The sequence below is a fragment of the Penicillium brevicompactum genome (genome assembly GCF_028827555.1).
Source record: "Penicillium brevicompactum strain IBT 35665 chromosome Unknown utg000005l_segment0_segment0, whole genome shotgun sequence".
In the NCBI taxonomy this organism is placed as follows: domain Eukaryota; kingdom Fungi; phylum Ascomycota; class Eurotiomycetes; order Eurotiales; family Aspergillaceae; genus Penicillium; species Penicillium brevicompactum.
Window position 1 is genome coordinate 5,582,540 of NW_026623208.1, and position 13,937 is coordinate 5,596,476.

The 13,937-nt window shown below is 52.4% G+C and overlaps 5 protein-coding genes across 5 annotated transcripts; 1 reads left to right on the forward strand and 4 right to left on the reverse strand.

The window, feature by feature from the left end:
• Positions 1–73: 73 nt before the first annotated feature.
• On the forward strand, positions 74–1,963 carry N7506_007990 (phosphoribosylaminoimidazole carboxylase ADE2; the record flags this gene model as incomplete). The annotated part of the gene is made up of 4 exons (XM_056957283.1): positions 74–539; positions 593–690; positions 745–1,702; positions 1,767–1,963. The coding sequence occupies 4 exons, from the start codon at positions 74–76 to the stop codon at positions 1,961–1,963; spliced, it is 1,719 nt and encodes a 572-aa protein (XP_056811617.1).
• A 506-nt stretch (positions 1,964–2,469) lies between these two features.
• On the reverse strand, positions 2,470–5,284 carry N7506_007991 (uncharacterized protein; the record flags this gene model as incomplete). Its single annotated transcript, XM_056957284.1, has 7 exons — positions 2,470–4,151; positions 4,201–4,399; positions 4,451–4,635; positions 4,685–5,012; positions 5,071–5,096; positions 5,147–5,186; positions 5,237–5,284. The coding sequence occupies 7 exons, from the start codon at positions 5,282–5,284 to the stop codon at positions 2,470–2,472; spliced, it is 2,508 nt and encodes an 835-aa protein (XP_056811618.1).
• Positions 5,285–6,945: 1,661 nt separating this feature from the next.
• Positions 6,946–7,449, reverse strand: N7506_007992 (nucleoside deaminase; the record flags this gene model as incomplete). Its single annotated transcript, XM_056957285.1, has 1 exon — positions 6,946–7,449. The coding sequence occupies one exon, from the start codon at positions 7,447–7,449 to the stop codon at positions 6,946–6,948; it is 504 nt and encodes a 167-aa protein (XP_056811619.1).
• A 289-nt stretch (positions 7,450–7,738) lies between these two features.
• N7506_007993 (uncharacterized protein) lies at positions 7,739–8,749 on the reverse strand (the record flags this gene model as incomplete). The annotated part of the gene is made up of 1 exon (XM_056957286.1): positions 7,739–8,749. One exon carries the CDS (start codon positions 8,747–8,749, stop codon positions 7,739–7,741), a length of 1,011 nt encoding a protein of 336 aa, XP_056811620.1.
• Positions 8,750–11,960: 3,211 nt separating this feature from the next.
• N7506_007994 (uncharacterized protein) lies at positions 11,961–12,920 on the reverse strand (the record flags this gene model as incomplete). The annotated part of the gene is made up of 1 exon (XM_056957287.1): positions 11,961–12,920. One exon carries the CDS (start codon positions 12,918–12,920, stop codon positions 11,961–11,963), a length of 960 nt encoding a protein of 319 aa, XP_056811621.1.
• Between the last annotated feature and the right edge of the window lie 1,017 nt (positions 12,921–13,937).

The following is a 13,937-nucleotide window of genomic DNA, read 5'->3' on the forward strand; positions in this document are numbered from 1 at the left end:
GCTGAGGGGCACCGTCGATCTCTCTTTTGCATATCCTGAACAATTGAGTCATATAATCCTTCGATCCGACATTATGTGGAACACGCCCAAGGTTGGAATCCTCGGTGGTGGTCAGTTGGGCCGCATGCTCGTTGAGTCCGCCAACCGATTGAACATCCAAGCCAACGTGCTCGACGTCGAGAACTCTCCCGCCAAGCAGATCAGTGCCCACGACGGCCATGTGACCGGCTCCTTCAAGGAACGCGAATCCGTGCGCAAGCTGGCTGAATCTTGCGATGTCATCACCGCGGAAATTGAACATGTGGACACCTACGCCCTCGAGGAGGTTGCGTCGAACGTGCGGGTCGAGCCCAGCTGGCAGGCTATCCGTACAATCCAGAACAAGTTCAACCAGAAGGAGCACCTCCGCAAATATGGAATCCCCATGGCCGACCACCGAGAGTTGCAGAACAACACACCCGAGGAATTGGCCCAGGTTGGCGAGCAGTTGGGCTACCCCATGATGCTGAAGTCGAAGACTATGGCATATGACGGACGCGGTGAGTCATGGATAACCTCAACGAAGTATAATCTTATACTTATAATGTACAAGGAAACTTCCGTGTCAACTCCAAGGCAGACATCCCCGAGGCCCTTGAGGCTCTCAAGGACCGCCCTCTCTACGCCGAGAAGTGGGCCTACTTCAAGATGGTTAGTTGCCCGCATTTGGGCACGATGCCACAAGTGACTGACATGGTTATATAGGAACTCGCCGTCATGGTCATCAAGACCAAGGACGATGTTCTCTCCTACCCTACCGTCGAGACTGTCCAAGAGGACTCTATTTGCAAGACAGTGTACGCACCTGCCCGCAACGTGTCCGACGCCATCAACCAGAAGGCGCAAGCGCTCGCCCGCAAAGCCGTCTCTGCCTTCGAAGGCAAGGGTGCCTTCGGAGTGGAGATGTTCCTCCTGGAAGACAACAGCCTGATGCTCTGCGAACTCGCAAGCCGAATCCACAACTCCGGCCACTGGACCATCGAAGGCTGTGCTCTGTCCCAATTTGACAGCCACATCCGCGCCATCCTCGACCTCCCCATTCCCCCCAAGAGTCTCGAGCTCCTCCAGCCCTCGATCATGCTCAACATCATCGGTGGCGCAACCCCAGACTCCCACCTGAAGGCCACCGAAGCCGCCCTCTCCATCCCCAACGCCAGCATCCACCTCTACAGCAAGGGCGACGCCAAACCCGGCCGCAAAATGGGCCACGTCACCGTCACCGCTGCTACTATGCACGAGGCCGAGACCATGATCCAGCCCCTCATCGACGTCGTCGACGAGATGCGCGCTCAGCGCTCCGACATCAAGACCGAGGCCGCGCCTTCTGGTCCCACTAAGCCCGCCCCCTCCATCGGTGTTGTCATGGGCTCCGACAGTGATCTGAAGACCCTGGTCCCTGGTCTCAAGCTGCTGCGCGACTACTTCGGCCTCGAGCCCGAGGTCGAAATCACCTCCGCTCACCGTACACCCGACTACATGGCCGAGTACGCTGCCAAGGCTGCGTCCCGCGGTATCAAGGTCATCATCGCCGCCGCTGGTGGTGCCGCCCACCTGCCCGGTATGGCAGCTGCGCACACTGCCCTCCCCGTGATCGGCGTGCCCGTCAAGGGTAGCGTTCTCGACGGCGTCGACAGTCTGTACAGCATTGTGCAGATGCCTCGTGGTACGTAACTACAACCCGTTCCAAAAAATCCATTTCAACCCAAGACAAAACTAACTCGAACCAGGCGTTCCCGTCGCAACAGTCGGCATCAACAACAGCATCAATGCTGCCCTTCTCGCTGCCCGCGTGCTCGGATCTTTCGACCCCTATATCCAGCGCAAGGTCGAGGCTTACGCTGAGGCTGCCCGTGCTGAGAACATGGAGCTGAAGGGAACCAAGATGCGCGAACTTGGGTGGCAGAAGTACTTTGATCAGATGTAAGAGTATCTGATTCTGGACTGTGACGAAAATTTTTATACGAAAGCGAGACGGATAACAAAATGTGTGGAGATTTTATCTTCCCTGGACTCTTGTACAGTGGTTGGGTCTTAATTTCCGTTTATAGACGACTTTGAATGACATTTAACCTTATTTTTCTGACCTCGTGGTTCCGGAACTTTTGAGTAACTTTAATATCTCATCGGCGGTTAAGCGCTGGGGGTCGAGATAGACATGTCCCGTGGTTATTCAACTCTAGATGGTACAATTGAGGATTTGTTTTCAACGCGTTCAGCGGTGGCATTATGTATTAGGCTACCGTAATCGATAATCGATACTCGTACAAGAAGATGTCCGAAGTGAAGTGCACAAGGGGAAATCATAACGAAAAATCACAGAAACACAAATAAGACCCAAGAGCGTCATAAAGATTGAACACTCATCAAACAAAGACAAAAGAAAATGACGTCACACGAATGTCATTAGGATTGAGACCACAATAGTCTAGTTTAGACGGCAGTGGTGGCGTTAGTGGCGTGGGTGCCGTTGGTGATGTTCTTAACAGCGTCACCGAGTTGAGGGGCCTTGCCGTTGACGAAGGCCTTGTCGACCTCGTCGGAGAAACCGCGAGCGCCGTTGGTGGGGCTGGTGACACCGGCAGCGGCGGCAGTGGCGTCGCCAGAGGATCCGGCGGCGGAAGCTACACCAGCAGCACCGGCACCGTTGGTGCTAGCGCCGTGGGGCTTGTTGGTGATCTTGCCAGCGGAGGGGATATCAGTGGACTCGGAGGCGCTGCCGAGGCTGAAGATGGGGGACTCCCAGCGCTCGCCCTTGGCGGCCAGGTCGGCGTACTCGGTAGCCTTGCTGGACACGCCGCCGGGAAGCTCGATGTCGGGGAAGATCGAATCGTGGAGGGTCATGACAGTCTGGACCTTGGTGTCGCGCTTGACGGCGTTCTCGGCCTCCTTGGCCTGAGCCTGGGTGCGAGCACGGATGGCGTCGGAGTAGCGGGCGAAGATTGTGGGGGCGTTCTCGGGGTCCTCGCGGGCAGCCTCTTGGGCGCGCTTGGCCTCGGTGTGGATCTCGTTGGCGAAGAGGTCACCCTTCTTGAACGCCTCGCGGATCTGGCCTTCGACGACCTTTTGCAGGGCGGGGCGGACAACACGGAAGAGCATGGGCTTGAAGGTGTTGAACAGGAGCTTGTGGCTGGACTTCTTCAGCTTTATGTCCATGTTCTTGATACCGACGTTGACCTTGTCAAGCTTGACAAAGTGCTCCTTGTCACCCTTTTGGGCGGTAGAAGCGGCGATCTTGACGCTGAGACCCTCGCCACCAAGCAAGATGTCCATGACACCACGGTCAGTGATGGAGGGGAAGCCCTCCTTCTTCTTGATATAGTAGCTGACGTCACGGAGATCGGCCTGAATGCCGGACATGGCGATCATGATCTTGTTGTCACGCTTGTTGGTGATCTTCTTGCGGCCCCAGCGGAAGTAGTTGTCGCTGCCGAATTCAACAACATTGGGCATCAGGTTGTCGCTCTCAATGGTGAGGTTCTCGACCACAACATCGACCATAGGGTCAGATACCTCGATACGGGGGATAGGAACGTAGCGAACGTTCTCGAAGATGGCAGGCAGAATGACGTCGCGGAGATCCTTGAGAAGCTCGGGCTTGAATGTGGCCTTGCCATTGCTGTCGTGGCCGAGGTCCTTGAACAGCTTCTGGAAGGCGTCGGCAAGGGCCTTGTTCTGGGTGTCTCTCTCGAACTGGTCGGCGAGGAACTTGACCTCGTCGACGATGCGGTCGGAGTGACCACGGTAGCGCTCGCGCAGAAGGTAGCGACCCTTGTCGTAGAGCTCGTTCCACTGGCGGTTGCACTCGTCTTCCATGATGAAGCCCTGCTCACGCAGAGACTTGCGGATCAGGGTGTCAACGTTCTTGAACCAGTTGCGAAGTTCAGGGTCCTTCTCAGCATCGTGGTAGATGGTGTTCAGCGACTCAAAGAAGCTGTCCAGGGAGGTGTTGTTGGCGAAACGCTCAATCAGAGTGCGCAAGTTGTGCTGGACGGCCTGCACGCTGTCGGTCTTGATGACATCACGAGCGGCGGTGCCACCCTGCTTAGAGACATCCTTGGTGTGGCCAGCGTACTGCTCAGCCATGTTCAGCAAGGTCTCGACGGCTTGCTGGTCTGCAAGGTGTTAGTGGCGTGCATCACAAAATGGATTTGGTAAGCTTACAATCAGCGTGGCCCTGGATCTCGATGATCATCTTCTTCAGACGCCAGATGGTCTGCTCGCGACGCTCCTTGGGAACCTTCTCGGCAAGATAGTTCTTGGTCTTGTCGGCGTATTCCTTGGTCTTGCTCTTGGTCGAAGTTGTAGACTCCACAGTAGACTGGTTCTCGGCAATAGAGGCAGAGGCAATGCTCTCCTTGTCCTGCAATAATGTAAGTGCTTGTCCGTTTGCGAATATATGAGTAAAACATACAGCCTTGTTACGCTTGAACTTGGACTTCAAGTCGTCCTTGTTGATGTTGGGCTTCTCGTGCCAGACATTATCCTCTGCGGCCTGGTCGATCTGCGCAAGATCCTCCTCTGAAGGGCGCACTTGGTTGGCGGCCTTCTGGGAGGCATCTGCTGCGATATCCTTTCCGAGGGTGGCGGCGTCGCTCACTGTAGAATGTTAGAGGTGCATGCGCGCCGATTACATTATCAAACTTACAAAGCTTGCGGAACTCTCCATTGGTGATCATCAATGTACCCAGGGTCTTCAGGCCCTCAGCGGCCTTGCTGGCATCCTGCTTGCCAGCTTCCTTGTCGACAGGGAGGTCGGGGCGCTTAGCATCACCAGTGGTGATCTTCTGAGCTTGCCAGACGAAGTCTTGGATGAGTTCACCCTCGTTCTTCACCAGCAGCATCTTCTTAGCGGCGTCAATGACATTGCGCAAGTCGGCCACAAGGGTCTTTCCATCGGCGGAGAGCTCATTAGGGGGCGATGAGAGGGCCTTGGAGTTCAAGGCGGTGTTTAGGGCAATGTCGCATTGCTTGTTCTGTAGGTCGAAGACCAGGTTAGCGCAGCGCGATATAGAGCGAAACCGTGAGACGAACTGAGGGAAGCTTGCTGTTCTTGAAAGCTGTCGCAAGAGTTAGCGAGGTCAATGCGGTGATGTCAGGCTTGGCTTACCATGGAAGATACCGAAGAATTGGAGCTTCTGGTTGATATCCTGGGGACTGGTCAGTACTCTTTCCTCAATTGGCGCATTGAGCTCCATACCTTCTCCTTTTGCTTGGTATCAGTGGGAACATTCACGGCCTTCGACATGATGAAGTAATGTGTGTCAAGGGAAAGTCAAAAGCAATAGGTATTATGTATAGACTAAGCACAGGTCAGTAAGAGTTTGCAGGCCGGACAAACAGCACAAACCAGGTATTAGGAATTATTTTTTCCCTGAGAGGTGTACAAAGCAAGGGGGTATCACTAGAATGAAGGGAAAAATGGGAACACCTCGAGAAGTGAAGGGATGACGGAATATAAGGGGCGGGAGCATAGCGCCATGATGAGCTAAGGGGAATCCACAGTGCTAGCTCCTAACGCGTACCATGGGGATACAGGGTACTTGGGTTTCAGTGTGATGTACAGGCAGTATACAGGTATCCAAGGCCCCTGGGTACTTTACCCAAAGCGGGTGCTTGTATGATCGACAGCTGACGTCATTGTGTCGTGGCACTGGAAAGCAGCTCCCTGTTTGCTCACGGAATTCCTCCCAAGGCGCTCAGACTGCTTCAATTGCTCATAGAATCTGCTACTGAGTAGTATATTGGTAGTACGGAGTACACTTGTGTTCTGTTGATGGTTGGGCCCCAACTCCTGTTATGTACAGGTGTGCAATGGGCTCCATCCATAAGGCTGCTACAATATTTTAAGCACTAGCTGCAGCTGCTCCATATATGACTCCATTCTCAAATCAAGGTCCAATAATCCTGCGATCTACCAAGTTGATGAGATCGAGACTCTTGGCACACGCGCTCCATCATCATGCTCCATCAATTGTGGACCTTGATAATCAAAGTCTGCTCACCTTGACGTCAATGGTTTGATCTTACAGTTAGACTTTTATTTCCCACAGAAGATAGATGACATAGCGACACGCAATGCTTTCAAGGTTTATGCAGGGGAGCAGTACTTTGTCAATGGATTGCTCATGAACGGAGTACGGAGTCATGGATGCCAACTCATACAGAAATTTATCTCAAACATTTCGAGCTCTTGAGCTAGTGAGGAGTAAGCTCTCGCTTTCGCATTCAGCCACCCTCAAAGGAAAAAGGGGTGGCTGGAGGCTGTGCACGCTAATTAATACCCCATTCCTTGCCGCGTTCGGCTTAGCGTTCTCCATTTCCGTTCCCACCCTCTCTGCGTTTATGTTAACTTTGAATCGAGCTTGATCGGTTCTATTGTTTTCATCGGTATCCTTTTAATACCACGTGCGCTTCATCGCGCCTCCAAATCAGGGAATTCCCAGGGGATCTTTCTTCCTGCTCATCTAATTCGTCCTCCAAACGCGAACCTGATTCCGGGTCTCAGGTCTCTTCTCTGTTTGGCTCGAGTCTCAAGAAATTGACTTTCATTATTGTCATCCCACGCGACAGCCATCATGTGCCTACCCCAAGGCCAGTATCCATGGATACTCACAGAGTTTCCAATACGAGTCAACCGGGCAATTCGATCTCTTAGTCATATCATCTCTACTCCGTACTCTATCGAGATCATCAATACGAACACTCCGTTTCGTGCCTTGCATACTCCGTATGCGATACCGAGACACCGCGCATAGCTTTAGAACCACGCATCCTCGAGCCCCCTATTCTGCAGTCCAACCCCAGCTACGACTCATACGCCCTTTCTAGGGCTAAAAACAAGCTACCCCTACAACTAACCCAAACACCCTCAGAACCACACGCGAACCCAAACCACCTCACAAGACCCTACCCCCAGTACCGTCTACTATCAGCAACAACCTTCTCTTCCCACCCACCATCAACAAGCGGCCCCACAACCTCAACCTCAAATTGACCCTTCTCGAAAACCATCCGACAAGGCAAATCCAACGTCAAATTCTCTTCGTTCCCGACACCTATAACATCCTGCAACGCCTTCTCCGAAGCAAGATATACAAGACGTCCGATGTGGGCCCAGTAAATGGCACCTGCGCACATCGCGCACGGCTCCCAGGTCGATACAAGCGTGCAGCGCGATAGGTAGGTCCAGTCGTAGTTGTCTGCTGCGTTGCGCGCGAGTTCGCTCTCTGCGTGTCGGACGTGGGAGAGGGAGTTCGAGCTCAGGAGGATGGTTTCGTTATCTGGTGCAAGGAGAATTGCGGAGAAGGGGCGCTTCTTGTGGATGTCTTGAGCTTCGGATTGTTGCTTTAGGGCTGCGGTGGCTGCGGCCGTGAGCTGGGGGCCTGTGAGGGGGTGTAGAGCTTTGGTCATTTTGGCTATCCTTGTTGGCTGATCTCTGACAATGCGAGTGATCTCTAATCCTGGACTCTCGGGATTGTTGAGTGGATGCGCGATTGAGGGTTTATGTACAGTGCTTGGGTGAGGTTCACGGCGAGCTCCGACGATTGGGATCAGGGGTGAGGGGAAGCTGCATCTCCCCTCATTTTCAAGGTAAGACATTCGGATGTTCGCATATTCGGATATTCGTAGTTAGAAGTTTGTTCATTATAGTAAGAAGTTGCGCTAAGTACTTGGACAAAAAATTTAAAAGAATCATTATTTACATGTGAGATCGTGAAACTTCCGAATTGGTGGAACTCGGCGTTGGCGCGGCAGAGAGAGTCCGTGTGAGAGGATTAGTGGACGATCCTTTCGAGGAGACTCGCACTCGCGTCCGAGTGCCATTCTCTAAGGTATCTGCAAATCTGGCCTCGTCTATGTCGGGTTGTGGTGTTCCATTGGTATGGAAGGAAAGATCCACAAAGTCCGAGAGATCTGTGGGGGCCGAATTGCTGCCCCCAATCTCGGTGATGTCGACCAATTTGCCCAGTATAGCGTATTCCAGCTTGAGCTTGATGCTGTAGACCAAGGCTTTCAGGGTGACATGGATGTCAAAAAGGCCAGAGTACTGAACTCCGATAACGGCCGCGTCCATCAGAATCATGACAATGTTCACGATCAAAAGCTGGACCAGAGTGCCTCTGTAATGGCCTCTTGGGCGAAGGTTTAAAAGTCTCACGCCTTCCCAGGCGTAGATGATGGAGAGGATGATCTCTTGTATTGAGAAACCGACCAACTGAATGCGCTCGAAGATATTGAACCCGGTATTGAAGAGGTCAGATTTGTTCGAGTGGCTACCCAGTTCGAGAACGGAGCCTGGGACATGGAAGATGATAGCGTCGATGATAATCATGGCGAGAGTGGCGCGAAGGACGTTGGGGTTGTGGCAGACGAGATGGAGTCGAGACCAGAGGACTAGCGATTGACCTGTTACCATTCCCACCCAGGCGACCAGTTCCATCGCTACTGGGAATAGATTGGAGTAGATATTGTAGATGATAAGGAGGTAGCCCAGGCCGAATGGGATGATGCTGAAAGAGGAGATGAGAAGGCACCAGAAGTAGCACCCGCCATATCGCTTGAAGGTGGTGAAACACAGAACGATCAATTCCAAGGCATTGTACCAGGCAATACCTATGAGACAGGCGACTATGGTGCGTTCTGCGAATCGGCCATCGGGAGAGCGATCAGCGAGGCTGAAAGTGCTGCCGGAGAGGTCGGCGCTCGACATGTGGACATTGCCGAAGGTGCGAAGGGTAGTGTGGGAGAACTAAAGGACACCCATGGGGGGTCAGGAGAAGGGTATGTACAAGGATGTCAGGAAGGATTGAGGAGAAATCTAAAGTGTAATGAGGACTCGGCAGAGATAAGGCAAAAAGGCAGTGGCGGAGAAAGCCAAAGATGGCCTTCTCCATGCAGTTGATATGGAGAGATCTCCATTGGCGTATCCATCGGAATTTAAATGGGGCACGTTGGAGACTCGAAGGTGCGGGTTCGGGCAAACTGCTGATAGGACGCTCGTCCCTCAAGCTCCCGGCCTCGCGTGCTGGGCAAAACGCTATTGCCCCCTCCATTGAACTCCATTTAAACGGCTCAGATAAGCATGTCAAGGTACATAATCCGAATGCGTCTAAGCTTTTACCTATTCGAATGGTACAATCTCCAATTTTGGGTGCAGATCGGAATCCGTGGTTCATGTGCTGGAAATTGCGATCGAGAGATAAGAACCTCTGGAGGCAAATTTTGATCTTTACTAATCTCCGTTTCTAATCTCGGTGCACTACTCTATTTGCGGAAGCTGCTTAATGGACCCCAGTCACAACGCTAGTCCGAGATACGTTAGTTCTTGTTAAGCCCTCATTGCTGATTGGTCGTATTTAAAAGCCTGAGGCATGACATCCTAGTCTATCGACTGTTTCACGCGAGTCTCGGCAAACAAGTCCATAGCAGTGAGGTGTGACTTCTTCCACGCTGTGTACTCCGTACTTGATGCGAAGTGATCCGGGGGGATCCGTTTCTTGTTGATTTTTGTGTCTGCTGCTTCTGCTCTGACTGGTCGTGTGCGCTTGCCTAAATGGGAATAGACTCTGAGCCTCCTTCCCCGGCCCTTTCGAGGCTTGCAGCTTGACCTAGACAGATTGGGTAGCATGTATGCCGAGACGCTGACGACTGATATTGCAAGAAGTGCAAGCCACCTCCAGGGCTGAGACCTGTCCTAACCTCTGATGCCACTGCAGCACAGTGCATCTCACAGTACTCCGTAGCAGTATCCATGATTTAGGATTGAAGGAATACCTAGGTAATTCGTACGCAGTTGAAATAAAGCGCTTTCTGAGATTTGCAGGATGTTTGGCGATATGCTATCGATGCAAAGCTTGGGCCAGCCAAGCCACAGGGGCGGCTGGGAGAGAAAAGTCGCCGAGCATGGGATTCCAAAGTTTGAACCGGGGGTCACACGCGTCTTTTTGGCCTTGATTACTCATTAAACTCAATTGACTTAGTTATGGGAAACCTTGGCATGTCAATGAGTATTTGATCACAGCAAACTCTGAGACCAGTCCCGGTGAGCCCTAGAAGGCCTCGGACCTCGCAACAGAGACCATCATATCATCATATCATGAAAAGCTGGCCTGAGGAACACCTGGAGTCAGGCCAATGGTGCCACTATAGCCGTCTTTTAAAATCCATGGATGTCGCGAATCATCACTCGTTGCTCACTCAAGAGTCAAAGCAGTGTCAACCTTGGAAGGGCCGAAGCTTCGGGTAGGGTCCCGACATCACGGTTGAAACCTTGCAGCGTCGTCGGGTGGCTTGCCGGGGCCCTGCATCGAGCATGGTGGCTGAAAATTAACCACCAACTCTGGAACATCAGGTGAAGGTCACATGAACGACGATTTTCCGGCACACATGAAATACACCTGGGCAATTTGGGCATCTTACTCTGAGTTGTGGTGACTGCCCAGGCGAACGCCAGACCTCGGGGCGAGGTACTTAGTTCCTAGTTCAAGAGTTGTGAAAAGACATCCATCGATGTCGCTCACCAGATAGTATATCCTTGTATGACCAGACGCAAGCCTTGGAACTTGCATAGTGGAAGCTGGAGCTCAACCTCGGAAGTCTTTGCTTGGGTAGTATTTCCAAAGTCCCGGTATAAGAAAGCGCTCAATAGTACCTCAGGCTATGCTAGAACTCAGAAGTCCTCCATATGACCTTGAATCCACATCACGACCTTGGAAGCCTGCCCAGGTGGGCAACCACCAACACCTGAGCTGAGAGTTTGATATGTTCGCCCACGAGAATACTCTATATATATTGTTCTAGCTTGCAGGCGTCATTGGAAAGAGGAACCTTCCAAGTTTGGAATCCGTTCGATCACCCCAGCAGGGGAGATAGGAAAGAACAAGAGCAAGGTAACCTTGGAAAATGGCCATGTGGGTATAGACATCCATGGATGAGGTTCAAGGAGATGAACGATACCACAGGGTATATCTACAGAAAACCTGTGAAGACACTGTTGGGCAAGCAACCTTGGAATCCCTGCAATTGCTGCTGCTGCTTCGTGCAACAGAGCGCGTTTGCGCTGTTGCTTCGCGAAAGCGACAGCGATTGCTTCTGGTTTGCGCGCCCGTTTTGCGGGCATTTAATGCGCCAGAGATCCTTCCACAATGAACCATCGTTTCTTACTTTTGCTTCCTCGTAGAGAGCTTTTTTGCTTTCTCAGACACTCTTCGGCATCTCGGTTTCATGATATATAACCACCTACCCCTTACCTTGGGACGCCCACTATTGATAACTCGGTCACCTGGGCAGTGCGTGGCATAGTTTCTATTCCATTCGTCTCGCAAGTCGTTGCAGCACTGGTGTAGGAACTCCGTACTGGGCACCATCAAGGTAGCGAAGCGAACATGCGGACCGAAAAAAGTGGCCACCAGTTACATACCTAGAAACCATCTTGTCGTGTGCCTGCTCCATGGATTTGAATGACCTACAAGACGAGGTAACACCCGCCTCTTCGCAGACCATCGAGACGAGGCGAGGATGCCCACTTGGACTTCCCACAGAAGTGAAATCTCAGTTGAATCTCAGATATTGTTCAAATGTCCGGGATTCAAGTCTTGAGTGTTTACAAGGTCACGAGGGAAATATAATCAGAGATAGAATCAAGGTAAGAAGTCGTAAATCAGATTAATAAGCTTTTATGACAATATATTACATTAGAAATGAATAATGTCATTGACCAAGGAAGAGAAACAACGTTAAGTGTGGAAGGCGAAGAATATCTTCAAGGTACTATGCACAAAAGGCGCCTTCACATGCGACATGTGCGCCGAATAATGTCAGGAAGAAGGATCCCAACACGCTACCCTGCGCTGCATATCATGAATGGCTCTCTGACAAACAATGTGTTTATCTAGAGTGGGGAATCACATTCAAGAAATAATTTACAGGACGTTGTTGGCGACGGTGTCAACGACGGCACCAACGGGGGTGCCGACGGAGGGGAGACCGAGGCCAGAAACGAGGGCAACGACGGAGGGAGAGAGCTTGAGGAGGAGGTGCTTGCCGTCAGTGCCGGTGATCTGGAGGAGGTTCTCAACGGGCTCGGAGACGTCCTTGAGGAGGTCACCGACGGAGGAGGCCTCAGCGACGATGGAGCCAACGGGGCCGGCAATGGAGCCGAGGCCAAGGCCGGAGACGAGAGCGGCAACGGGGGGAGAGAGCTCGATGAGGAGCTGCTTGGCGTTGGCACCGGTGACGGTGAGGGTGCTCTTGACCTTGGGGGCAACGTCCTGGACGATCTCACCGCGCTTGACGTTCTTGCCGAGGACAGCAACGACGGTACCGACGGGGGTGCCGACGGAGGGGAGACCAAGACCGGAGACGAGACCAGCAACGGGGGCGGAGAGAGAGATCAGGAGAGCACCGACATCAGCACCGACAACGGTGACGAGGTTGTCAACAACGGGGCCGAGGCCAGTGACGAGACCACCGAGACCGGAGGCAGAGGCAACAATGGAACCGAGGGGAGCGGCGAGGCCACCGAGACCAAGGCCGGAGACGAGGGCAGAGACCTCGGGGGAGAGCTCAATGAGCAGAGTGGTGGCATCGGGGCCGACAACGGTCAGGATGTTGTCAAGCTGGGGGCCAAGGTTCTGGACAATGTGACCGTTCTGGATGGCGGGCACGCTGGAGGCAGCGGAAGCGGCGCTGGAGGTGGCGGAACCAGCGAGGGCCTTGGGGAGATCGGCGATCTGGGAGACAACGGGGAGCTGCTCGAGGTGAAGCTCCTCAAAAAGGTTGCCAATCTTGAGGGTCTTAGCGAGGCCCTCAATGGGGTTGGTGGGGGCAGCGAAAGCAGAGCCAGCCAGAGCGGCGAGGGCAGCAACGAAAGAGGCCTTCATCTTGAATTAGGGTATATAGAAACTGTAAAGAGTGACTGGAGTTTGATTAAAGAATGACTGAAGTGAGAGGCTTGGAGAAAGAAGAAAAGTTAGACGGGGCTGCAGCAGGAAGACTTATTTATACAAGAGTGAGGATCTACAGGTACGATCTCATTTAACCCCTGCTCCTTTTCAAAAAGTTTCATGTCTTTCTTGGTGTATGTACGGAGTAATGGGGGGCAGTAGTCGTATCCTAGCTGGCGGGTCCGCTCCATAGTTAGCGCAACCCCAATAGGGCATACATACTGCGCGTAAGGGTCCTCGAAATTACAGAACTCTTCGAGTGGAACCTATTGCTCCATTATGGCGAGATTTCAACGCCACGGAAACGTCCAGAACAAGGCACAAGCGCCTGTAGACTGTCATGTACGAGCCATTAGAATATATGGGGCTCTTCTCCGTACTCCTGATCCACGTTGACACTTACCGTTAGGCCAGCTTTGTTCACGAAGAACCTTGTATACACAGAGTAGTCCTACAACTGCCTCAAGACGTACTCTAATCAAATCGTAGAAACAGGATTTCCAGATCATCGTCCTTGGAATGATCGATCAACTCGTCATAGCAGCACCCTTTCCCACTCAATCGTCCCGGAAAGTAAATCCGGGCCTTGCCGGCTACTCTACGGCGCAAGCTCTTTCATATTAAGATCTGCATGCTGATGTTTGGGGCACAAGGCATATCGAGGTTTATTTTATCCTAGATCGTACCCTATGCCTAAACGGTGTTAGATTAGACTGATAGCAAGCGCCCCCCCGAGCACCTCCGCGGCAGTCGTGGGTGGAAAGCCAGAAATTAACCATAAAATTTGTTTTTGGGGCAATTCTCAGGGACCAAGGTTCTATCTCCGTTAAGAGATGTGTCAGGCGTTTCAAATGGTCATGACAGCGCCCCTTACACAACCCACTTTTCACAGGGGATGATGTACATTACTTCTACTTCTTATGTGAGGGAAATCCCGCGTTCTCCGTTCTTATT